Source organism: Choloepus didactylus, chromosome 10 (genome assembly GCF_015220235.1).
Source record: "Choloepus didactylus isolate mChoDid1 chromosome 10, mChoDid1.pri, whole genome shotgun sequence".
Classification (NCBI taxonomy): Eukaryota; Metazoa; Chordata; class Mammalia; order Pilosa; family Megalonychidae; genus Choloepus; species Choloepus didactylus.
In genome coordinates, this window is record NC_051316.1 from 126,021,076 (window position 1) to 126,046,594 (window position 25,519).

The 25,519-nt window shown below is 50.6% G+C and overlaps 1 protein-coding gene across 2 annotated transcripts in view; it reads right to left on the reverse strand.

Moving 5' to 3' along the window:
• Positions 1-24,332, reverse strand: part of COL15A1 (collagen type XV alpha 1 chain) — a 113,853-nt gene extending 89,521 nt beyond the window's left edge. For both annotated transcript variants that reach the window (XM_037797014.1, XM_037797013.1), the window contains exons 1-2: positions 24,100-24,332; positions 23,929-24,014 (exon numbers count right to left, since the gene is read on the reverse strand). In XM_037797014.1, coding sequence (XP_037652942.1) covers positions 23,929-24,014; positions 24,100-24,110 — 97 coding nt within the window. In that variant the 5' untranslated portion in view covers positions 24,111-24,332. The remainder of the gene's footprint in view (positions 1-23,928; positions 24,015-24,099) is intronic.
• Positions 24,333-25,519: the final 1,187 nt, after the last annotated feature.

Sequence of the window (25,519 nt, forward strand, 5' to 3'; positions counted from 1 at the left end):
TGAGCTGATGGGGGCTCCCCAGAAGATACACTCACATGCTAACCCCAGAACCTGAGTGTGACCTTATCCGAAGGAAAGGTCTTTGAAGATGTCATTAGGTTAAGGGTCTCGAGATGAGGTCAGCTGGGGTGATGCCAGTGAGCCCTAAATCCAGGGACAAGCATCCTTATCAGCCACACGGGGAGGTTTGACAGGCAGAAGAGGAGGGGCCCTGGGAGCCCAGAGGCAGGGATGGAGGGACGCTGCCACAAGCCAAGGACTGCTGACAGCCCCAAGGAACTGGAAGGGGCAGAGAACAGATCCTTTCCGGGAGCTCCAGAGGGAGCCAGCCCTGCCCTGCACCTTGACCTCATACTTCCGGCCTCCAGAACTGCAAGAGCATCCGTGTCTGTCGTTTGGAGCCATCCAGCTTGTGGCACTTGTGACAGCAGCCCCAGGAAACGAAGCCACTATAAGTGCTTTACCTGGATTGAGTCATTTCCCACTCCTGATGACCCAAGGAGGCAGGGGCGGTTATCATCTCCATTTTAAAGATGAGAAGACCGAGGACCAGGGGAGTTAAGTCATAAGTGGCAGAGCCAAGATTTGGCCTCGGGCAGCCTGGATTCACACTCCAGGTTCTTCCTGCTCAACCGCGCCACCAGGGGTCTCAAAGTGTTCCTGGGCCAGGGGCAAACACTCAGGCTCCCGCTCCAGATCCACTGATGCAGAAGCTCTGGGGCGGGACCCAGCAACCTGCATTTAACCAGCCCTCCAGGTGACGCTCATGCACGCTCAGGTTTGAGACCCCTGCCCTGCACTGTTCTGCTTATTACCATCAATCGTAAAGAACTTTAACAGATGCTGGTGGATGCCATGGCAATCCCACCTGCACCACCTTAGCCAAAAGCACTTCATATCCTGGCCCTTATATGCTCTCCACTGCGGAGGTGCAATATGATTCTCATCAGCCCCCAGAGACCCGATGTCAGCTTCTCTGAGTCTGCGATCTGAAGCCGTCTCTTCCATCCCAAAGGTTTCGAATGATCAGCCTTCTGCAAAGCGGCTGCCTCCGGCTCTCGCTTTCCCCCAACCGGGGAGCGTCTCCCCTTCACGCCCAATTCCAGCCGCCTCCACCTCTCAGTCCCCGAAACAAGGCTTCCTCTTCTCTGTCATGTACTTTTGGGTTTCTGAGGTTTGGCTGGAAGCCCCCGGGAGGCTGCTCAGAGCTCATTCGGGTGTTAGAACAGGAGCTGGGGCCCCTGGGCAAGAAGGTGTGGGCAGGTGAGCCCTCCCGGTCCACGGCGAGATTCCAGCTCCTTGGTGCAGCCCCCCATGCCACCCACCCTGCCCGGCCGAGAGGAGGTCCCATGGTGGGAGGAGCTTGCAGAAAACATAATTCTGGAGCTTCATCAGTCTCTCCGAGCGATGCATGCCTAGGGTTCTTCTGGAATAACTTGGCATGGCTGACATTCCACGGTCCATACAACCTCCTGAGCGTTGCCAAACTGCCTGGCTGGGTTGTAATTTACATTATTCCCAGCCCTGGGGGAAAATGGATTCCAGAGGGGGCGGCAGGAGGGGACACTGTCCCAGTTGAGGGGTCTAGTCTGGCCCCCAGCCAGGGACCCATCTTGTCTGGACTTGGCCCTGGGCTGGACTCTGGGGATCGAGAGGACGCAGACTTGGGGTCAGTCCCTGAGTTGTTCTCAGCCTGGCAGGGGAGACACCCAGAGCCCCAGTACAGGTGACCTGGGCTGGGGCCACACACCATTAGACGACCTCCGGGATGAGATTAGAAAGACGAGAACTAAGGATCCACACGGATACAGATTTAGAAATGCTAAACTGACAGCAGGCCACGCTTCGAGCTAAGCACTCACTTGCATTAGCTGGTTTCATCTCCAACGTTAGGATGGGGGGGAGGCACTGGTACTCTCCCATTTTGCAGATGAGTGGACCAAGGCCAAAGGAGATCGAGGCCACTGAACTGGAGACTGGGGTGGGTGGGACTCACAACTGGTCGGAGTTCCTTCCCAGCTCTTTCCACTCTTGATCACATTTTCACCTGGGAGCCCAGAGCCAGCTTGTCGAGAGCCTTGAATGCCAAGCCAAGGAGACAAGAATTTACCCAGGAGGCAATGGGGCGCCCCAGCAGTTCTCTGAGAAAGGCTCCAGCTGACCATTTTAGGAGGAATCCTCCCTTGCCATTATCTGGAGCTGCCGCTCCTGGCAGCCGGGCCCCCTTGCCTGTCCCTGCCAAGGAGAGGGTGGAATTGGGCAATCCGGAATGTGGCACCAAGGCGGGAGTTTGGCACCGGCAGGAGACATACTTTCCTGCAGTCCCTCAGCTCTTGGCACAGTCAGCCGTGGGCAGCAGCGAGCTATCCTGGGAACAGCTGGGGTATCGTGGGGCTGCCATGAGGCAGCCAGCCAGCCCGAGAGGGTGAGCTCACGGCTCCAGCAGCTCCATAAAATCACCTACACTTCCCAGGCTGACAGAGAGCCTGGAGAATTGGGGCAACCTTCCTAGTGGGCAAGGACACCCCCCCAAAATCCCCAGTGGCCCCCAGACGAGAAAATCGATCCAGAGTGATGATGTGACTCATCCAACATGTCACGCTCCCAGTCCAGTACCGTTTCCAGTGTTTTGGGGTGACCGGTAGCCCCGAAAAAGGCATGTTCACATCCTTACCCCCCGCCCCATGAGCATCACCTTTTGGAAATTGGGTCTTTGAAGATGCGATTAGATAAAACGAGGTCAAATTGGATTAGAGTGACCCAGACAGACACCAAGAGGAGGTCACCTGAAGACAGGGGCAGACTTGGAGGAAGCCAGGAGAGAGGCGTTGGCAGATTGTTCCCCAGAGCCGTCGGAGAGAGCAGGACCCCCAGAACTGTGCATCGGTAAACTTCCGTTGTCTTAGGCCACATGGTTCTGGTGCTGGGTTACAGCAGCCCTAGGAATGAGGCCACACAGCCATTTAGCACCCAGGTTGCCCCACCCAGTACCCTAAATAAGGCTAGATGAGAGGAAGCACTTGGTACAGTCGGTGCCCAATGCGGGAACAATGCATCTATGGGGGGCGTGGTCTACATAATTATTTTGATGCTTCTGAATAGGGGAAACCAACACCTTAAGAAATCTGTCCTGCAGCTGTTGTCAAGCACACTCCATCGAGCTCCAGATTTTCCTGCTCAGCGGTTCCCAGAGACCTCCTCTCTGCAGGAGCTGGAGCCCACTGGGCTCTGAAATGGGGCTGGAGTTTAAGGGCACAGCCTGCCCAGAGGGTGACCCTGAGGTCATTTTGAAACAGACTGGCTCTTGTTTAATTTAGGTGAAAGTGGAGCTGGTCTCCAAATGTTTGCTGGACCCCCAGAACAATGGGCGAGCGAATCGGACCTTCCAAGATAAGGGCCTCCTAACCGGAGACCAGAAGCGGAGTAGGGGGTGGCTGAAGTACAAACCCATGGGGACCCCGAGTTGGCGAGCCTGGCCCAGCCTGGCGCAGGTGAGAGAGGGACCCTCAGGTGAGCCGCTGTGGTGCTACGTATTAGCTGGGTGAGCGGGGGACGGGGAGGTTTTCTTGCACCTCTCTGAGCTTTGTTTCATTATCGGAACCTCCAGAAGACAAGAGCTAGATCTTGAGGTGGTTGTGCAGGGTCAGTGTTGGGTGTCCAGCACATCTTGTTCATTCATTCATTCATTCATTCATCCACAAATGACTATCGAGCATCAATTGCCTCGTGGCACTGCTAGCACTGGAGATTCGGAGTGGACAGACAAACGCAGCCTTCAACCCTGGCTGCACTGTGGAATCATCTGGGGGCTTTAGAGTCCTATTGCTTGGCTCCCCACCTCAATGAGAATCTCTGGGGATGTGCTAGGCATCAGGAATCCTGAAAAGCTCCTGGAGATACTGCCAAAGGCTCTGCATGGCCCCAGGAGAGGCTCAGATGGCCACATCACAGGGCTCATAAGTGGCAGAACGGGGACGTGAAATCCATTGCAAGATTCCCAAGCCCAGCTGCAACCTCACGCTGCCAGGCTCCTAAGAGGCCCTCAGTACACGTGAGCTCCTTTGCCCCTTCTTTCTTTCCATGTCCTGAGGAGGGTACAGGCTGGCGATGATCTGCAGTCAAAGGGCACTCAGGACTTGCAGGGGGGTGACCTCCACCCACCCAGGCATCAGAAAACCCGGGTTTCAGACCTGGACTTTTGACATTCCAGTGCATGATTCTCACCAACTCCCTGGCTCTCTCTGAGCCTCTGACTTAGAACAGATGATACTGAAAGCTCGGCATTTTCTGGGGCCTCAAGGTTCCCAGAGGGTTTTGACAGCCGTGGAGCATATGGGAGACTTCCAGGGGGAGCCGAGGCTCTGGGGTCCCCACTGGCCAAGGGGCATGAATGGAGAACTGTGCCATCCCCATGAGCAGTCAGTCCGCAGCACGGGCCACACCGGCAGGAGGCTGCCTCCAAAGCATGATTCTTAGAAACCTTGAACTTGAGAGGGGCTGGCCCGGCTCCCACATTGACATGCATGGCAGCATTTTTCACATTCCACCCGAACTTCCCATGCCCTAGAGCCCCACACACTTATTCCTGAAAAGGTAAGTGCAGATCGGAAAAGGAGAGGTCTCAGAGCCACTAACACACACGCCTCTAATCATGCAGTAAGCATTTATTGAGCAACTGCTGTATGGCAGGCACTGTCCTAGGTGCTGGGAATCCAGCGGGGACGGGGAGAGCCAGGTTCTCTCCCTCGTGGAATTCAGTGATCGTACAAGAGCTTTTGAGATCCGTGCTCTCCATCTTGCCAAAATCAAAAACATCCACAGTTCCCTTCACACGCAAGTATGCTACGTGCTGGCAACGGCAGAAACGGTTACACAGGAATGGGTTTCCGGCACCATTTGCAATAACTCTGAGCCTCCCTCACTAGTTAGGATCTCGAATGTATATACAAACCAACTCCACTAAAGCATCCTGTCCCCTGAGAGAGGGATTCTATCCCAAGGGCCTGGATCTGGCCAAAAAGTCCACTGGAGCTTGGAAATTTAGTAAAATCCTCCTGCTTTATCTTTAAAAGGCACTTAAGAGTAGACTCCACTCCATCACAGGGTTGTAAGTGTGTGCATGTGTTTCTTTCAATAATATAAAAATATTCCAAGTTATTCCCTTATTGTTACTGGGCCCTCACATTCCCATCCTGTCTTGTTGACCACTGCATAAAACAGATGTTGCAGGGAGCAAACGAGGCGGCTTTGCGTGTCCCGGCCACACCGCAAAACACCGTGCGCCCATCCCAGATGGTGAAGCAGGTCTCTAAAGGAAGGACTTGGCCAAGAGGGAGGCAAAGCATCAACCTTAGCCCACACGTGCATCCATTTTTAAAGTAAAAAGATCTCCTCCTCCCAAGACCTCATCTCTGTCCCCTGGCGAGAGAATTCAGAGTTGTGTTTATGGACGTATATTCTGAACACGGAGATCCATAGAGAGAAAAGAAATAAAAAGAGATCATGTCAGAGCCAGACAAGGCTTAGAGCTGGTCCAATCCCTTTGCAGTACTGAAGGGAAGATGCCTAGACCACCGCAGTCGGACCGCAGAGGGCAACCCTCAAAAACTCTGCTTCACGTGCCCTTCCTGACCGCCCAGCAGGCAGCTGGGATAGCCCAGTAGGCTCTGGGTGGCCAAGGTGGGTCTAGGGGCTCTGCACCAGATCAGGGCCCTCACACCAGCCTCAGCACTGCTTCCCTAACGTTTTGCTGCAAGTCTCTTAAATATCCGTGTGCAATGCCCAGGCAGGAACCCTTCACCCCACCCTGAAGCAATTCACTCTCAGGTAAGTAGAGGCAGGAGCAGGGCAGAAAGTAGGAAGTCCAGTGTTTGGCTGAATTCCTCCAAGACCCAGAGGTTCCTGGCACGCAGACCCCTGGGCTGTGGACACCACGAGGGATCGAGGGGACCTTGGGAAGCCAAGACGCCCACCCTGGGCCGGGCCAGGGCAGGCAGCTGCTGGACAGAGGCTCCGCTTTCATCCCAGAGATCCCCGTCATGCTTCCCCTCCCTCGCCGTGCTCAGGCCACACTAAACGTGTCCATCCCCAGATCTCACCTTCAGTGTCACTCATCGGGGAGCCTGCCCTGGCACCCCTGTTCAGATCAGCATGTTCAGGCACTTCTTTGTGACATTTGTTGCAATTTAAAAATATTTTTCAGTTTTAAAGCACCATCCTTTGTTTAGTGTCTATGTCCCCCTTTAGACCATAGGCTCTTCCTGTGCATCGTCTTATACCCAACACACAGCCCCTGGCCTCGGACACAGGGCAGTGTACAATGACCTTGAGGACATTATTTCATTTGCTCATCTCGAGAACTCTGAGATGAACTACTAGCCCCACTCTACAGATGGGGAAGCTGAGGCTTCAAGAGGGTTAGTGAATGGTCCAAGGTCACCAATCGGAACATGCCAAGCCTGGAACCAGAGCAGCTCGGTCCGGCTGCACGGCCCCAGCCCTTAACAGCCATCCTGCAAAACACTGTGTCTCACACTTCAGCACACACACGTGCAAAGCCCAGGGCCCAAGGAAAGCACAGCTTCTGCTGCAGCAGGTCCAGGCAGGGCCTGAGCCGGTGTGTCCAGCGAGCCCCTGGGCGTGACAATGCTGCGGGACTGGGGACCACGGTTGGAGGGGTAAGTGTCTCAAGGAGAAAGAGGACTTCAACAGGAAAGAGGGATGATTCTAGGCCTGGAGAAGGGAACATACAGTGTGGCTGGAGCCAGGCAGGGAGGGCGTGAGGGAGAAGGGGCCTGGAGAGCTCCAGCCCGAGGAGTGCAGAGTTTATCGAGCTGTCGTGGAAGGCACAGAGGGGATCTCAGTGGGGATGTGACGTGATGGGACCTGGGTTTTGGACGAGTCACTCTGACTGCAATGAGAAGGATGGATGTGATGGAGGACGGTCAGGTGGAACGTGCTCACTGGCAAGGGACCCTCTGCAGCCATCCATTAGGGACAGGGCACAGACCCCAGCCCGGGTGGGAGAGAGGGAGAGAGGGGATGCAACAGACGTTCCTTAAAGCAAAGCTACAACAGTCCTCTTTCCTGGAGCTACAAGTATCTAAGCCGTTGCAAGCAGCAGAGGTGACAAACGCTGATGGCAGATATGAACGTAGAGCATGCAACTCCAAACAAGTCTCCAACAGAACGACTCTTCAAAGCGGGGCCCCAGCAACTACTACCTCCAGTTTGGTCACATGCTTTTTGTGGTGCGCTGGCCTTTTCTCTACTTTCCAGATTAATAATCTGAGTCTGGAGAGTGGATGCGACTTGAACAGCCTCCCCTGGCCATCCCTAGAACCCAGGATTCCTAACTTCAGAGGATGTCCCCCCGCAGAGAAGACGAAGGCTTTCGGATGTAATCTGAGTTCAGCCCCCACTTGCAAATATTAAACAAGCAAAACCATTCCATTTCTTAAACTGCAAGCTCCTATCCTAAAAGCGGGAGGGAGAGACCCTGAAATGGAGCCACATACTCCAGACAGTTAAACCTGAAACAAAATTAGAAAATGTGTCACATGGAAAAACTGCGCAGTGAGAAATGGCTTCTTTCTTTCTTTTTCTTTTCCTTTCCATGGGAAAGTGAGTAATTTGGCATTTTAACTAGACAGGGGGAGAGAGAAGCTATGGTCCCTGTTTTGTACCAAATACACAGTTTTTTGAGCCCAGTTCTGTATCCTGACTCCTGGAACAGGATGTTGGTGTAAGATTGGCTCAGCAATGAGACGAACTGGGCTGGGCATTGCTGAGTCAAATCACTTCCCCAACTGCTGCAAAATTTGGCCAAACTAAACTCAGACCTTCTGGAATATTCAAGCTAAGAGGACTTTTAGGGTTCACCTGATCCAACCCCTTCCAGATGGGGAAACTGAGGCCCAGAGAAGGACCCCCGCTGCTGGGGCCACCTGGACGTGGCAGGATTCCCCTCTGCTATTCCTTCAACAAGCATTGCCCGGGTACCTGCCAGGGGAATCACGGTGCTAGGTGCTGGGGCACGGTGGGGAATGACCCCACCCGGACCCACAGGGGCACACCCAAACGTTACAGCTACTCTGGAGTCTCCATGTGGTCAGGGCGTGGGGAGGGATATTCTGGGCAATGAAGCTGAAACAGCACAAGGATGGGATTTCAGAGGGCCTCGAATGCCACACTAAGCAGCAGGATGCTGTATTAGTTAACGACTGCTGCTATAACAACCAACCACAAACTTAGTGGCTTCAAACAATACAAATGTGCCATTTTATAGCTCTGGAGATCTCACTGCGATAAAATCAAAGTGCCCATAGATGCATTCCTTTCTGGAAGCTCTAAGGAAAAGTCTGTTTCCTTTTGTTTTCCAGTTTCTAGAGGCTGCTGCTTGTGGCCTTGGCTTGTGCAAAGAAAGCTGTTTGAGTCCTTCTCACATTTTCTGCCCTCCTCTTCCACTTTTAAGGAAGCTGGTGATTCCACTGGGCCCACCTGGAAAATCCAGGATAATCTCTCTATAGCAAGGTCGGCTTATCATCAACCTTAACTTGACCTGCAATCTTATTTCCCCTTTGCCGTGTAACATAACGCATTCCCAGATTCCAGGAATTAGGATGTGGCCCACTACCCTGTGTACCACAGGTGTCACTTGTGGAATGATGACAAAGGGTTTAAGCAGGATTTAAGACCAGCAAAGCTGCAGAGTGGGGTGGGGTGGGGTGGGGGTGCTGAGTGCAGAGCATCTGAGAGATACACCTACGTACTGATGTCAAACTGTAATTGAAGTTGAACTTCTTCATTTCGCAGGGCTGTTAGGAGAATGAGATAGATTAAACACACAAACAGTGGAGGTTCTTTACGTGCAGCTGTCATGGTCTATAAGTTTTCAGCAAATACTGAACTGTTGCCCATCATGGGAAATGTGGGTGAGGTTCCCACGAGCCTCTGGGCTGCGCCATCATCCACCAATCAATATGTAACCTTGTTTTGTGGGTGATTCTATTTAAAGACACCTCTTAAAATATATAGTGTAGATTTGTTAACACGGAGTGGACAGCCAGCAGCACTCCAACTCACGCCTGAATGAAGCTTTTCTAACTCACGTATTTTCTCTGTAAGGAACATCATTGTGCTGGTTTGGATGTATGATGTCCCCCAAAATGCCATGTTCTTTAATGTGAAGTTGTGGGAGCAGATGTATTAGTGTTGATTGGGTTGGAATCCTTGATCGAGTGTTTCCATGGAGATGTGACTCAACCAGCTGTGGGCGAAACATTTGATTAAATTATTTCCATGGAGATTTGGGCCCTGCCCATTCAGAGTGGGTCTTGATTTGATCACTGGAGTCCTATGCAAGAGCTCACAAACAGAAGGAACAGACAGCAGCTGAGAAGGAGCTGGAACACAATCCAGGATCAGCAGACGCCAGCCAATGTGCTTTCCCAGCTAACAGGTTTTCCGGACACCAGTGGCCTTCCTTCGGTGAAGGTATACTTGTGTTGATGCCTTCATTTGGACATTTTCATGGCCTTCAGACTGTAACTTTGTAACCAAATAAACCCCCTTTATAAAAGCCAATCCATTTCTGGTATTTTGCATAATGGCAGCTTTAGTAAACTGGAACAATCACGGTCTTCTCATCCTTAGGAATGCTAGACAGCACAGCTGCACCACGCTCAGGGGCCATTTTAAACAGCAAGAGAACCAAGAAAAAGCACAAGAAGGTGTTAAACACGGCCCTAAACAAACCACAACGATGGACACTTGTTTACAGCGTGAGAGCTGCGAAAAGAGTGGGCGTCACCTTGCTCGACCTCGGCTGGAACACACACATTGGGCCACTCAAATTTTAATTGCCTATGCATGGCCATGATGGCCATGAAAGCACTGCACATAGTGATTTGGGGGTTAAAAATAAATTTTTGCAAACAGGCAAATTCACAAAAAATGAGGCTTGACGGTACATAACTTAAAAGTGCCTGGTACGTAGAAAGCACTATATAATTGCAAACACAAATCATATTCTTGGTATTTTCTCAGGTCTGGGTATGGCTCTGTGCTGTGAGTCAGGATACCTGGTTCTAGGCGTGGCCATGCTGCCAACTTGCGGTGTGACCTTGAGCTAGTCACTTGCCCTCTCTGGGCTAAATAACAAAAGACAGGACTAGCCAGCCACAAAATGTGTAGGGCCGGATGGGAAGAAGCAGCTGGCTGACTCAATTCCAGAGGGAGTTCTGTGTGTGATGCTGTTGAAATCATGTGCCTTTAGGGTCAGTTTGTCATCAGCTTTTGGACTCTCTGCATCTCTGTTCTGCTGCCTGGAATAGGTTATGAATTTCCAGAACCAGAAAAGCAAACCTTAATTTTCTTTGGTGAAATGTATTGCACCTTTGACGTATCTGTTTCAGCAGCCCCTGCTCTCGGCCCACTCCCATCCCCCCACATCCCTCCATGCCCGGTGCATGAGGGGTAGAACCCCGCAGGGCTGCAGGAACTCACGGGCATTGCTGTGGTCAAGGGTTCATAACCCTGAGTCTTCACAAAGACGAGCACAGTCTCGGGCTTTGAATGCGTCATTCACTAACGTGTTCAAACGCTCACTGTGTCTGCCTGGTGCCGTGGCAGAGCTGGGGAAACTCGGGGAAGTAAAACAGAGTTCCTGCCATCGAGGAACCCACAGGGACAGGGGAGCAGGGAACGGAGGAGGAGGGTGTGGTCACCAATCTCAGGCCCAGAGCTGAACCCATGAATCCTTACAGTATGAATCACTGCCCCATTTTACAGGGAAGGAAGGGAAGGTAACGGGCCCCAGATTGCTCCATAGGAAAACGCAGAGCTGAGATCTGAACCCAGAGCTCTTGAGCTCTAGCTACAGCCCTTGAAGCTCTTTCTGGGGTCCAGTGGCAGCTCTGCCCCACACCTGTTTTGCCACCAGGGACTCAGGATCTCCACCTTTGGAAGGAGACTGTGACACAATCTTCAAATCACACGAGGAGCTTTTAAACCCACAAGTGGCTGGATCTCACCCCCAACAATTGATTTTAAGACTCCCAGAAGTTAGGGATTACTGGACATCAGCTTCCTTTTAAATCTGCCAGGTGATTTGAAGGTGCATCCAGGGTTGAGATCCACCAGAGTGAATTTTCCCTGAACGTCACATTCTAATTTCCTGAAAAACCCTCTCCTCATCTACCCCTTCCCACAGGTACATGCGAGATGGACGAATGAATGGGGGGAGATGACAGGCGAGGAAGGAGCCCCAGATACCATTCAGCCATGACTTTCAGCAGTAAGGCCGGCCCTGACCCTTAAGCTGTTGTCATTTTCTCCTGTCTGATGACAGAAAATAGTCCAAGGGGATAAAGGCAGGATGAGCCAGGCCTCCTCATACACTATGGGGGTGGGGGGAGTACAAATTGCTATTTCCTTTTCTTTTCCAAAAGATGCAATAAAACCTTTAAAATGGGCATGTACTTGACGCAGCCATTTCAGCCTAAGAAATAATCACAGATATGGTCAAACACAGAGCTACAAGAATACGGTCATCACAGTGGTATTTGTAACAGTGACCAACCAGAAACAACATAAAGGCCTAAAAGGGGACCCGTTGAATAAACTATGGGACATACATATAATGAAATACTATTGCAGTTTCAAAGGATGTTAGAGAAGAATATTTGATGCTCAAAGAAAGTATCTAGATGATTGGCAAGGGAATAATACATCCAACAAGAGACAATGTATAGAACAATTTATTTATAATACATTCGTATATTGGGCATGGGAAAATAAACTTGATAGTCAGCCAGATGAGCAGGGTTCACCTCTGTTTCTTGGGCTAATATGTGATCTTTTTAAGCTCCCCACCAAAGGGTAATGACTTTGTATTACTTTTATTATCAAAAGTTTAAGCTGCTTTGAAAAGATACATCTCCTCTTTCCAAGCCTGCTTACTTGTCTCTGCCACCCTCATCACCTGGTCTTAATGGGTGTCCCCACTTGGTACATGCAGAGGCTCACTTGCGCCTGTGTTAGGACACTCACAGCAAGCTCCCTAGCGTGGGAGCCAGCAGCCGCACATCTGGCTCTACTACTAGACTATGAGTTCCTCGAGCCTGGGCACTGGGTCCAATGCAGCTCTTTAGCCACCCCATCACCTACTCCAGAGGGCCTCAGAGAGAGTGGGCAGCCAGAGAATAGGGCAGACAGGCAAAACCCATAACAGAGGTCACAACACAGAACAGGGCAGATGGTTTTGAGGGCTTCAAGAGATGGTGAATTTGGGAAGAGCCCAGTCACAGCAGATTTCCTGGCAGTCACAGTAACGGGACGACTAACTCTTGCAGAGGCCTAGGGCAGGCTGCTCCCTGGACACCGGATCTAGCCAAGCACTCCAAACCCAGGAAGGGACTTCCCTAATATCTGAATTCAAGGGTCATAGACACTTGAGAGTGGTATCAGAGGCCTCAGCACAGTTATCTGCCCTGCTCAGTCCTTTAAGTTATCCATAGAATGCAACAAATGTGAACTGGGTTGGGTTGGGTTGGATTGGGTTGGGTTAGGGTAGGGTGGGATGGGGTGGGGTGGGGTGGGTGAATTGGGTTGCATTAGGGTAGGGTGGGATGGGATGTGATGGTGTGAGGTGGGTTGGATTGGGTTGGGTTAGGGTAGAGTGAGATGGGGTGGGTTGGGTTGGGTGAATTGGGTTGCATTAGGGTAGGGTGGGATGGGGTGGAGTGGGTTGGGTGAATTGGGTTGCATTAGGGTAGGGTGGGATGGGGTGGAGTGGGTTGGGTGAATTGGGTTGCATTAGGGTAGGGTGGGATGGGATGCGGTAGTGTGGGGTGGGTTGGATTGGGTTGGGTTAGGGTAGAGTGGGATGGGGTGGGTTGGGTTGGGTGAACTGGGTTGCATTAGGGTAGGGTGGGATGGGATGAGGTGGGGTGGGTTGGGTTGGGTTGGGTTAGGGTAGGGTGGGATGGGGTGGGGTGGGTTGGATTGGGTTGGGTTAGGGTAGGGTGGGAGGAGTGGGTTGGGTTGGGTGAATTGAATTGATCTGACTTGAGTTCTGATATGGATGAGGGTTTGGACTGCATTCATTGAGTAACATGGTCTTGCCCAGGAAGAGGTCTGGACCTTCTCCCAAGCTCTCCCCCAATTCTAGATTCTTTCTCTCTCAAGTTGGGGTGGAGCAGAGGAAGGTGGTCAGTCAGCAAACCTGGCTCTGCCCAACACCTCTGGCCCATCTCGGCTCCCCGGGGCTCTCTGTCCAAAAGAGGAGCTCAGGGCCCACAATCTGCTGCTCTGAGTGTGAAACCATATCTGCTCATCCACTCTCTCTTTGACTGGAGACACTGGACTCCAATGTCTTAAACTGGAGTCTTTTAAGATTGCTTCCCATTTCCTAATCCCCACTTTCCCGTCACTCCTGGTGCCCAACCATCTCATGAGGAAATTATGTGATAAACCAATCTACACTAAAGAATTTGTGGCTTAATGAAAGTCAGAGATGATTTCCCCTTACCAAATTTTAAAACACATTATAAAGCAACAATCATTAAGATCACATGGAATTATTTAAAACATACATACAATCAGTAGAATAGTGATTCCAGAAATAAATTTGTATCATTAAAAGAAAATTCTTTATACGATAACCAGAAGCAACACCACAGTGCAGATATAGCTCACATTTCAATTAGTGCTTCGGAGAATAATGGATTCCACTTTAGAAAAGAACTCACTTCAGATTGTGCACTAATCTAGAGTCATTTTAAATGGCTCAAGCTGTAGACATTAAAAGAAAACTAGAAAATAAGCTTATATAGTTAGCTAGAAGAGAAAATGTGATAGCTTGAAGTTGCATGTACCCCAGAAAATCATGTTCTTAAAGCCAATCCATTCCTGTGGGTGTGGAACTATCCTAAGTAGAATCTTTTGGAAAGCAGGATCTCAAGTCAAGATGTGACCCTCGTCATTCAGGGTGGCTCTTAATCCCCTTACTGGGGTACTTTATAAGAAGATAAAATTCAGAGAGAAGACACAGAAAAAGGCCCCAGAGGAGCTAAGAGAGCTAGAGGAGCTGAGAGACAAAGATACACAGAAGCTCAGAGAGGAAGGCACTGAAGCCAAAAACTGGAAGCAACGAAACCCAGGAGAGAAGGACCAGCAGACGTCACCATGTGCCTGGGATGTGACAGAGAAGCTGAGGATCACCAGCAGCCAGTCTTTGGGGAAAAAGCATTGCCTGGTGATGCCTTGATTTGGACATTTTCACAGCCCAAAACTGTAAACTTGTAAGTTAATAACCCCGCATTGTAAAGCCAATCCACTTCTGGTATTTTGCATTCTGTCAGCTATAGCAAACGCAAACAGAAAAGGTAAATGCACAACTTTAGCCAAGATGAAGACAATCAGCAGTAAGATGGGTAGGGATAAGCTAGGAAATAGTTGACACAATTAGATGTAATGGGGAAAAAGGCAAAGAGCAAAGTAACATCCGTACAGATTCCAGCCTAACTCGAAGTCCTTGTTAAAGGAAAGGCTATTAAAAGCCCCGCAATGCACCCCGACTCCTGAGCCTGGCCATTCCCACAGTTGGCAGCGCTGTGGGAGACAGGGAGGCTCCCACAGCTCAGAGGATGTGGTGAGCTGGCGTACCCCTCAGACCGCAGGCTGGGCCTCCGCGCTCATTCCTTTTTTGATTTATTGGAAACGTTTGCTGTACGCGCACTTTGTGGCAAGCCCTGTGCTAGGCTCTGGGATTCAGAGTTGGGTGAGATCCAGCCCCCGCCTCATGGAATCTGCCCTGAAGTCAGGCAGGCAGAGAAGTGTTCCCAGATTACAGGACAGACAGAAGCCCCTGGACTGAGAGAGGGACCTCGGAGTGCAGCTCCGGCTTCCCAGAGCGGAATCTTCCCGGATGGGGAGGCTTTGCCACGGGGATGAGGGAAGGGTATTCTCAAAAAGGAACCGAATTTGGGTTTGTGTGGCAGGGGTGAGGATGGGAAGTTATTGCTTAGTGGGTGCAGGGTTTCCATTTGGGGTGATGAGAAAGTTCTGGTGGTAGAAGATGGTGATGGTGACACAATATTTTGATTGTAAATAATGTCACTGAAATATACAAATGAAAGTGGTTAAAATGGGAAATTTTGTCTTGTATGTATGTAACCATGTTAAATCATTTTTACACAAGGGGGTGGGGATCAGCCTATGAAAGGACATAGCTATATAGTATATCACCCGTCTCATTCAGAAACCTGCTAGGGGTCGGCGTGAGCCCCAGCAAGGGGCTCGGTGTGCGTAAAGCCCAGGGAGGCAGGAAGAGGCCAGACCACAAAGAACCTTCCGGAACCAGGAGCAAGAGCCCATCTGGGCCCGGTGAGAGCCCAGCAAGGGCAATTCAACTAGGGAGGGGCACGATTAAACTGCCCAACAAAGACCCATCTAAATATACAGCAAGAGCTACCCAGCTAGCTCTGTTCTTTGACTGGGTGAGTCCATTTGGGGGAAAATAACTGAAGAAAATAACCCCCAGAGGAAACAAAGGCCAATTGTCTGAAGATGTCCCTAACAGCAGTGTTTATGGAAATGACAGAATGGCACAAGGTCAAGGGGCCAACTCTGGACAACTGGCCTGGGAGACATGGAGACAAACCAGGCGTGATCCTCGACATCCTCCCATAGAAAAGAAGGGCGATAAACAGATACAGACAGAACAGGGAGGCTGGGCAGGAGCTGGTGCCCAGAGACACAAAAAAGGCTGTAAGTGGCAAGAGAGCTCAGCTGGAGGGATCCAAGGAAGGCAACCTGGAAGAGGTGGCGTTTAAGCTGGTAGGTGGGATTAGGCTTTAAAGAGACGATAAAGGGTGAGAAGGGTACTTTAGGCAGGGAGACCAGTGGACACCTGGTGCAAAGGAAAAGAGGCTCCAAAATCCTAGACACATAAGGAGAACTGGGGCTGGTTCCACGTGCCCTGATGCTACCACAAAGCACTCCCAGTTCTAGACCAAACCCAAACATTTAGCTGGTAATTCAAACACTGCAATCCTTTATATTCATCACAACTTCTAATGGTAGGTGAGCAGCAGGAGCTCACTGCAGGCTGGGGCACAGGTAAGGTGGAAGCCCATGATGCAAACTCAGGTGCATCTCTGCCCACTTCTCGCTTGCTTAAGAAAGCACGTCAGACTGTGAGCAAGAGTGACATTATTAGAGGGGGAAACCCAAACCTGCTGGGATTTGTAATTTTAAAATGACATCAGCATTTCTCCAAAGATGATATGCAAATGGCCAAGAAGCATTTGGAAAGATGCTCAACATCTCTGGTCATTAGAGAAACGCTAATCAAAACCACAATGAGATGCCACCTCACACCCACTGGGATGGCTCTAATTTTTTACAAAAGGAAAGTAACAAGTGTTGGCAAGAGTGTGGGGAAATTCAAACCCTTGTACGTTGCTGGTGGGAATGTAAAATGGTGCAGCCACTGTGGAAAAGAGTTTGGCAGTGCCTCAGAAAATTAAACACAGAATTACCAGACGACCAGCAGTTCTGCCCCAAAGAATCGAAAACAGGGACTCAAGCAGATGCGTGCACATCAGCGTTCATAGCAGCACCATTCACAACAGCCAAAAGGTGGAAACAACCGAAGTGTCCATCAATGGATGAGTAGACAAGCAAAATGTGATACATTCATAGGATGGAATATTATTTAGCCATGAAAAGAAATGAAGTCCTGATATATGTACAATGTGTGTGAACCTTGAAAACGGTTGAAAAAGAAGCCAGACACATAATGTCACATATCATATGATTCCACTTATATGAAATATCCAGGATATGTCACTCCATAGAGACTGAAAGCAGGCAGGTGGTTGCTGGGGGCTGGGGTGGGGGGAATAGGGGAGTGACTGCTAATGGGTATAGGGTTTTCTTTGGGGGTGATGGAAATGTTTGGGGACTACATGCAGGTGGTGGTTGCATGATGTTGTGAATGTACTAAATTTTATTGAATTTCATACTTTTAAATGGTTAATTTAATATTATGTGAATTTCACCTCCATTTAAAAAACAGTAAATCAGGACATCCAAATGGCCAATAAATATATGAAAAGGTTATCAACTTAATTAACAATCAGGAAAATGTAAATTAAGACAACAGTAAAATTCCAACGCACATCCATTAGAAAGGCACTTTCTAATTCATCCCAGTGATGAGACCAAGTGCTGGTGAGGTTGTGAAGAAACGGGGACCCTCTACCAGGTGGGGGGCCGTGTATATCACAACATCCCTATGGAGGACACAGTGGCTCTGTCCACTCAGTTGGGAGCTATTCAGACCCAATGACCAGCCCTCCACTCCCAGATCTAGAGCCAACAGAGAAGTGAGCACATGTTGCCAAGAGACATGGACAAGAAGGCTCAGAACCACACTATTACATTTGCTAAAATGAAAACAACCCATATGCTGTTAGAGAAGAATGGATAAATAGCGTGTGGTACATTCATGTGATAGAACATTACCCAGGTGCTGGTTTGGAGCTGTTATGTACCCCAGAAAAGGCCATGTTCTTTTAATCCATTCCTGTGGGTGTGGACCTATTGTGGGTGGGGTCTTCTGATTAGGTTGTTTCCGTGGAGATGTGACCCAATCCATTCAAGGTGGGTCTTAATCCTCTTGCTGGAGTCCTCTATGAGAGGATAAAAGGCAAAGACATTTTGGAGAGAGCTCAGAGAAGCTAAGACAGACACCGAGAGACATTTTGAAGAAAGCCACGGAAACCAGAAGCTAAACCTGGGAGAGCACCAGCAGGCTCCAGCCATGTGCCTTCCCAGGTGACAGAGGAACCCAGGGTACCATTGGCCTTTCCTCAGAGAAGGTATCTACTTATTGATGCCTTAATTTGGACACTTTCCTGGTTTTAGTACTGTAAAACTGCAACCTAATGAATACCCACTGAAAAAGCAAATTCATTTCTGGTGTATTGCATTCCGGCAGCTTTAGCAAACCGCAGCACTAGCCATGGAAATGAGCTACTTACAGCCATGAGACAACATGGATGAATCACAAAAAAATGATAATGAAGGAAGAGAGATACAAAAGAATACATCCTTCACATATAAAGTTCAAAATCAAGCAAAACTGAATTTCAGTATACATGCATACATAGTTATTTTTTAAAAGCAAGGAAGTGATTATTATAAAGCAAGGTGGTGGCGAACTTTGCGAGGCAGGAGGAAGGAAAAAACATCACTGCAAAGGGACAAGAGGGAGCTTCCAGAAGGGCCATCCCATTTCTTGACCTGGGTTACATGGGTGTTTGCTTTGTGAGAAATCACTGGACAGCACTTTTGGTCAACACTTTTCTGAATGCACATTACATTTCACAATAAAAAGGTTTAAAGAATAGTAAGATTTTGGCACATATCAGCATTTCATTATCAGGAGAAGATTACTTGTGACATCCCCATCCTCTGCCCCTACAACAGTCCCCTTGAATATTCTAAGATAGCAGGCATTCCACTGCCCCTGCAACTTTACCAGGGAAAGAAGGGATGATACTCTCATCCAGCTCAACCCTGAACTACTGGGGCATAAGGGGCCTTGCAGGGGTTACCTGACAAAGCAGGGGGATATGGGAGGTTGGGGTTGGCTGCACCAATGCTAGAAATGGAGCGCTCCAAGGAAACTGCATTACAACTCTCTGTGACCCAGCCATTCGACCCCTGAACTTGGTCCCTGGGGCAGAGACTGTGCCCAAATCCTCTCTGTACTCCTGATGGCTGCACTGGAGTTGGTGCTTAGAATACATCTGTTGAAATAAACCATCTGGAATAATTAAACCTCAAACTAGATGAAGGCTTTGTTTTGTTTACCAGGGTTTTGAACCAGAAGAACTATAGAGATCAGTGAATCTTGCCTCTCCATTTTATAGACGGGAAAACTGAGGCTCAGCAAGGGGAACATGACTTGTCTAAGTCAGTGATGGAACCCAAGCTTCCCAAGGCCTGAGTTTTTCCTCTTTTGGGAACCATGCAGCTTGCAAAGATCTACTTTTCAATAGATCCACTGTCTGGATTTCCATAGCCTGTGTTCCACCGCTACCTGAGGGTCCATTGCCCATGGCCCACAGTGGCCTTCAGAGGTGGTGGGACGTGAAGGGCTGGAGCCTCGAAGGGAGAGAGGGGCCCAGCCTTCCCGGCTGGCACTCAGTTTACCCAGTGCAATACGAGGCTGGCACTTTCTGAGCAGTATCACTACTGAGCGCTGTTGGGAACTCCACCAGGATGGGAGCCTTGATGGGAAAACATATTTTTTTCTAAATTGCTTTATGGATGTAGAGTTTACATTCCATAGAATTCACTATTTTAAGCCTAAATTATATAAGTTCAGTTAATCTACAAGTTTTGCAGCCATCACTATATTCTAGCTTTAGAATGTTCCCTAAAAAGTTCCCTTGAACCCATTTACAGTGAATTCCCACTTGACCCCTGGCCCCAGGCAGCCAGCAATCTGTCTTCCGTCTCTATAGTTTTGACTTTTGTAGAAACTTCACATAAATGGAATCTTACAATGTATAATTCTTTGTGCCAGGCTCCTTTCACTTGGTATAATGGTTGTAAGGTTCATCCATGTTGCAGCCCATATCAGTACTTCATTCCTTTTTTAGTGCTGCATAATATTCCATTGAATGGATATACCACATTTTGTTTATCCACTCACCAGTTGATGGACATTTGGTTTCCAATTTTTGGCCACTATGAGTAATGCCATTATCCATCTTCACACACAAGTCTTTTGCAGACATAGCCTTCTGTTCCTGTTTGCTAATGCTGCCATTATGCAAAGTACCAGAAATGGATTCACTTTTATAAAGGGGGTTTATTTGGTTACAAATTTACAGTCCTTAGGCCACAAAAGTGTCCAAATTAAGGCATCAACAAGAAGATACCTTCCCTGAAGAAAGTTTGATGGCATCCAGAATACATCTGTCATGTGAAGTCACGTGGCTAGTGTCTGTTGTTGCTTTGCTCCCAGGTTGCATTTTAAAAATGGCATTCTCCAAAATGTATCTGGGCTTCTCTTAGCTTAGCATCTCCAAATGTCCTTCTGTCTGCATCTCCAAGCATCAGCAAATATCTCAGTCTCTCCAAGTCTCTCTCAGCTGCTCTGAGCTCCTTCTGTGTATAAATTCTCTTACAGGACTCCAATGATCTAATTTAGACCCACCGTGAATGGGCAGGGTCACACCGCCATGGAAATAACTTAATCAAAGGTCTCATTCACAGCTGGGTGTGTCACACCTCCAAGGAAACACTCAATCAAAACGGTTCACGCAAGATTGGATTAAAAGATCATGGCTTTGTGAGGGTCATAATATATTCGAACCAGCACATCTTCCTTTCTCTTGAGTAGATACTTAAGAGAGGAATTGCCAGGCCAGGGGATAAGTGTATGTTGAATATTTTAAGAAACTGCCAAGCTGTTAGGAAAATGCCTTCCAGTGTCATAACCAGCCACTTATAAACATGCCTTCAGAGGCCACACTGTGTGAGCACTGAGCAGGGTGATTAAGAGCCAGACTCTCTGGGCTCAATTAGGACTTCTGTCCCTGATGGCTGATGCCTTTGGGCAAGTGACTTCCTCTCATTGGGCCTCAGTCTCCTTATCTGTAAAAGGGGATAACAAAGACACCTGCCTAATGGGGTGGTTGTGAAGCCAAAATGAGTTAACACCAAGCACGTAGGACACTGCTGGCTTCAAGCCTTAGCCATTATTATTTTTTATAGTCAGTTAATCAGTGGCCCTGTGGGGGTAAGAGCACCAGCCCTGGAGTCTGCAGATGTCAAGGGCTGTCACAGATCTGCGCAGTAACATCTGTGTGGCCCTGAGTAGGCACATCCCCCCACCCGCACCCCCAAGTCCCCTCCAAAAGACGAACCCAACTTACTACCTTTTGTGGGGTTGAGGGGTGTTGGGGATTGTGCCGGTTTGAATGTATTGTGTCCCCCAGAAAAAGCCATATTCTTTGATGCAATCTTCTGGGGCAGATATAGTAGTGGGGATTAAGGTGGAATGTTTGGATTAGGTTGTTTGCATGGAAATGTGCCCCACCCAACTGTGGGTGATGACTCTGACTGGATAATTTCCCTGGAGGCATGGCCCCACCCATTCAGGGTGGGCCTTGATCAGTGGAGCCATATAATTGACCCGACAGGCAGAGGAAACTTAGTGCAGCTGTGAGTGACATTTTGAAGAGGAGCTACAGCCAAGAGGGACACTTTGAAGAACGCCCATGAGCTGAGAGAGGAGCTGCAGATAAGAGACAGTTTGAAGACAGCCATTGAAAGTAGACTCTTGCTCCGGAGAAGCTGAGAGAGGACAAATGTCCCAAGAGTAACTGAGAGACATTTTTGAGGAACTACAGCCTAGAGAGGAGCGTCCTGGGAGAAAGCCATTTTGAAGCCAGAACTTTGGAGCAAACACCAGCCACGTGCCTTTCCAGCTAACAGAGGCTTTTAAGACACCATTGACCATCCTCCAGTGAATGTACCCGATTGCTGATGTGTTACCTCAGACACTTTATGGCCTTGAGACTGTAACTGTGTAACCGAATAAACCCCCTTTTATAAAAGCCAATCCATTCCTGGTGTTTTGCATTCCAGCAGCATTAGCAAGCTAGAACAGGGACTGAATAAGGTTTCCCCACAAAAGACACATTCGAGTTGTCGTCTGTGTTCCAGGGGGTGTGAACTCATTCATGAACAGGACTTTTGAAGATGTCATTAGTTAAGCTGTGCCCAAACGGAGTGAGGGCCTTAATCCAATATGGCTGGAGTCCTTCTAAGCAAAGGAAATGGGACAGAGAAGCAGAAGGCAGAAGCCAGCAGAAACCAGAGGGGCATACACAGGAGAGAGAGAGAGACGGCCATGTGACAGAGGATCGCTGGGTGGTTACAGACTCTGGGAGAAAGCAGGCCCTGATGATGCCTTGAGAGCCAATACATTCCTGTGGTTTAAGCCAACCCCTTGGGAGGTATCTGTCATAGCGGCTCAGGCAAACTAAGACAGGGTAGATTCAGGGACTCGGTGGAGAACACATGCTGTGTAGACTGCGCAATGCCTTGCAGATGCAACGGGCACTCCAATTACGGGGCTCATTTGAAGGCTCTGGGGCCCGTAACACCCTCTCAGACCACCCTTCTGTCTGGAAGCTCCTCTAACAGCATAACAGGCAGTTTAATAGGAAAGCCCCAGGAGTCAGATTATCTGGTTCCAATCCTACCACGGTCACTTAGAAGGCGGTGCACTTTGGGCATCGGTTTCTTCATCTGACAAAAAGAGATGAGAGCAGCCCCCAGGCCCACCTCCTGGGGTTTCTGCAGGGACTGGAGGAGTGAGATGTGAGTGGGCACACCCCTCTGCAGGCACCAAGCAAGGCCTTTATCTGTGTCAGCCCTATTAAGCTGCAGGCAAAATCTGGTTTGCAGGAGAATACATCACATTTCTAGATATATCCTCCAATTCCCAAAGGGGCAGTGAATACCCATCAGTTGCAACCAGGGGCCAGTTTCCCTGCCCTCCCTCTTTACAGGAGGCTTGGGAACAGGACTTCCTTGGTGTCAGCCACTATCCTGACTAACACCCAGGAGTCCAGCCCACAAAAGCAGGAGGGGAAAAATAACAGCCAAGTTTCTTTCCCCAGAACTTCTTCCTCTTTGGGGAGGAGGAGGGGGTTTGCAGCAAAGTCCACAAAAGACCACGGAGCCTCTGCTGCCGAGCTGGCAGTGCCCTAAATCACACGTGAAATCGCCAAGTTCTGACACACGGTGCTGAGAAGCCAAAGCTACTCTCCAGCTGCCCTTTGATCTGCAAGAAATGCCAGGCTGGACACTCTGGCAGGAAAAGCTGTCATCACGTTTGGGTGGCACTGCGTTTGGGAGACAGCGGTCTGGGCTATCCCAGGTTCCTAGGGCACACAAAGAGTTAACCAAGGCCTCCCACTCTGGTCCATTTTCCTTCAGGGGAGACCAGAGGTGGAGGTTCTCCATCTCCCCTCACCCTTAATTCTACTGAGTGTGTGTATAATCCCCTAATTCAACAGGGGATCAGAGGCCACTGTGGAAAGCACCCCTTCTGCAAAGCTGTCCCAGGGAAGACGGCCGAGCAGGGACTGGCCCTTAGATTCAAGCCCTTGGGAGTGGCCACTTCCTAACTCTCTCTCAACCTCAGCGTCCTCTTCCATAAAATGCTTCCATTGCTTTCTAACACAGTCATTGCAGGGACCAATCAATCATTGCTCTCACTTATTTTGTGCCGAGTATGTGCCAGGAGCATGTAAAGCGAATTATTTCTAACCTCTCCTTTAATCGTCGGGGCGCCCACAGCACTTCCCATCGCCCCTGGAGCCACTCCCTGCCCAGGATGGACGCGACCCTCTGGGTAACTAAGCTCTAAGTAGCCATCGGAGCAATTCAGTCCCGTTATTTTCTGAGGGGCAAAGGCGCCAGATGTCCCTGAGGGTGGCCACGCTCCCACACCTGCGTACCCGGCGAGCATCAGACCTGAACCAGGCAGCGCGCACGCCCTGAGCGCGGGCGCCGGGCGCGCTGGAGCCACTGTCCCCGCGGAGCCGCCTGCGCCGTCGCTGCGCTTCCCAAGCCCCTCTCTGCCTAAGACTGGCAGGGCCGCGCCCAGCCCGGGCACCCCGAGTGCCCAAAGGGCGCCCCGGCCCATTCGCGGCTCGAAGCCCCTGCCTGGCCCGGGAGGCCGCCGGCAGGACGGCAGCGCGCGCGGAGCGGCGACGACTCCCTTTTATGTCCAGGAATGAAGCGCTCGCTGCAGCCGCGCCCGCCGCTAAAATCAACTTCCCCGGGGCGCGGGGCAGCCGGAGCCACCCGCCCAGCCGGGTCGCTTACCTGTCGCGGCGCGGGTCCCGGGGACAGCGAGGAGGAGCGCGGGGACCGACAGTAGCAGCAGCAGAGGCCAGCAGTGCCCGTTCCTCCTGCAAGAAGTAGCCGACGGGGGAAAGATGAAGCGGGCGGGGCGAGAGGGTCGGGGATCCCGGGCGCGGGGCAAAGGGGTCCTACCTTGGCGCCATCTCGCGGGTCTGCGGAGCCCCCCGAAGGCGCGCGGCGAACCGAGTCCCCAGCGAGGAACAAAGGCGGCGCTCGGCGGCGGCGGGCAGGGTCCCGGCTCCGGGCCCGCGCCCTGAGTCACCCGCGCTCTGAAACCCGACTCGGCCGCGCCCTGCGCTCCTCCGCGCGCGGAGCCCCACCTCGGGCAGCAGCGCGCTCACGCCCCGGGGCGCCCGCGGCCTCCCCACGCCCCTTTCCCCCAGGCCGCCGCGCGCTCCCCCGCCGCCGCCTCCACCCCCGCGGCCTTATGTAACCTCGAGGAAAGCCCCGCGCTCGCCCGCCCCTCTTCGGTCCCGTCCGGGCCACCCGGCGTCAAAGCGCGCTCCCTGGCCCTGGCCTAGGGAATCTGCTCCACAGCCAGGATGGCTGGAATCGCGGTGATTCCCGCTGTTCGAAGGAGGAGGAAGCAAAGGCTCAGAGAGGTGGGGTGAGGGTCCCAAGGTCACACAGCAGGGCATAGCTCTTGGCTGCTGTGGCCCAGCAAGCTGACCCACCAACCCGCTTGAATGCCCAGGAGTTGCCCCGTTTGGGGGGCATAAGTGATACCCAAGTTATAATATTTATAACTAAACGCAGCAAAAATAATCCTAATAATCTTTAAAAAATGAACCCAACCCTAGGGCTTTACCCCTCACCAGAATGTAAGCTCCTCCAGGGCAAGGGTTTTTATTTGGTTTGTTGTGTCCCTAAAATAGCACCTGGCAGTAGGAGATGCTGAGGAACCATTTGATGAATGAAGAAATGGCCTCCGGTGAGACTCTAGGCCAGGTGCTGTAGGGGGCCGGGAGACCCCAAAAGTCCACGGTGGGGGACAGCAGGCTATCCCCCCATACCACGTTTAGCACAGAGCCGGGCACTGGGTAAGGCCTCCAACGGTGGCTTTTTATTGGCACAGCAGGTACCACAGTGCGAGGCCAGTTAGTTCTGAGACCAGAAAAACCCAGTAGAACTTCCCTTCCCAGGCACCAAGTGGCCGCAGGGGGCCGTGGCTCTGTGGTCAGTTCCTGTTGTTCATTACCCCTCCCTGCAGGGCCAGTGGCCGCCCCCCAAGTCAGCCCTGCAGAGGAGAGGGGACGGTAGCTGTGGGTGGAGGAATAATGGCTGCTCAAAAGATACTCATGTCCCCAAGAGCCAAAAAGAGCAAACAACCCAAGCGGCCATCAGTGGATGAGTGGAGGAACAAAATGTGACGTATCCGGGCGGGGGAATGCATTTGAAAGAATGTTCTGATAGATGCTACAATATGGATGAAACTCAAAAATAGTATGCGAAGTGGAAGAAGCCGCAGAACAAAGGTCACATATTGTACAAATTCCATTTATATGCTCTGTGCAGGGTGGGTAGATCCACCGAGACAGAGCACAGATTGGCT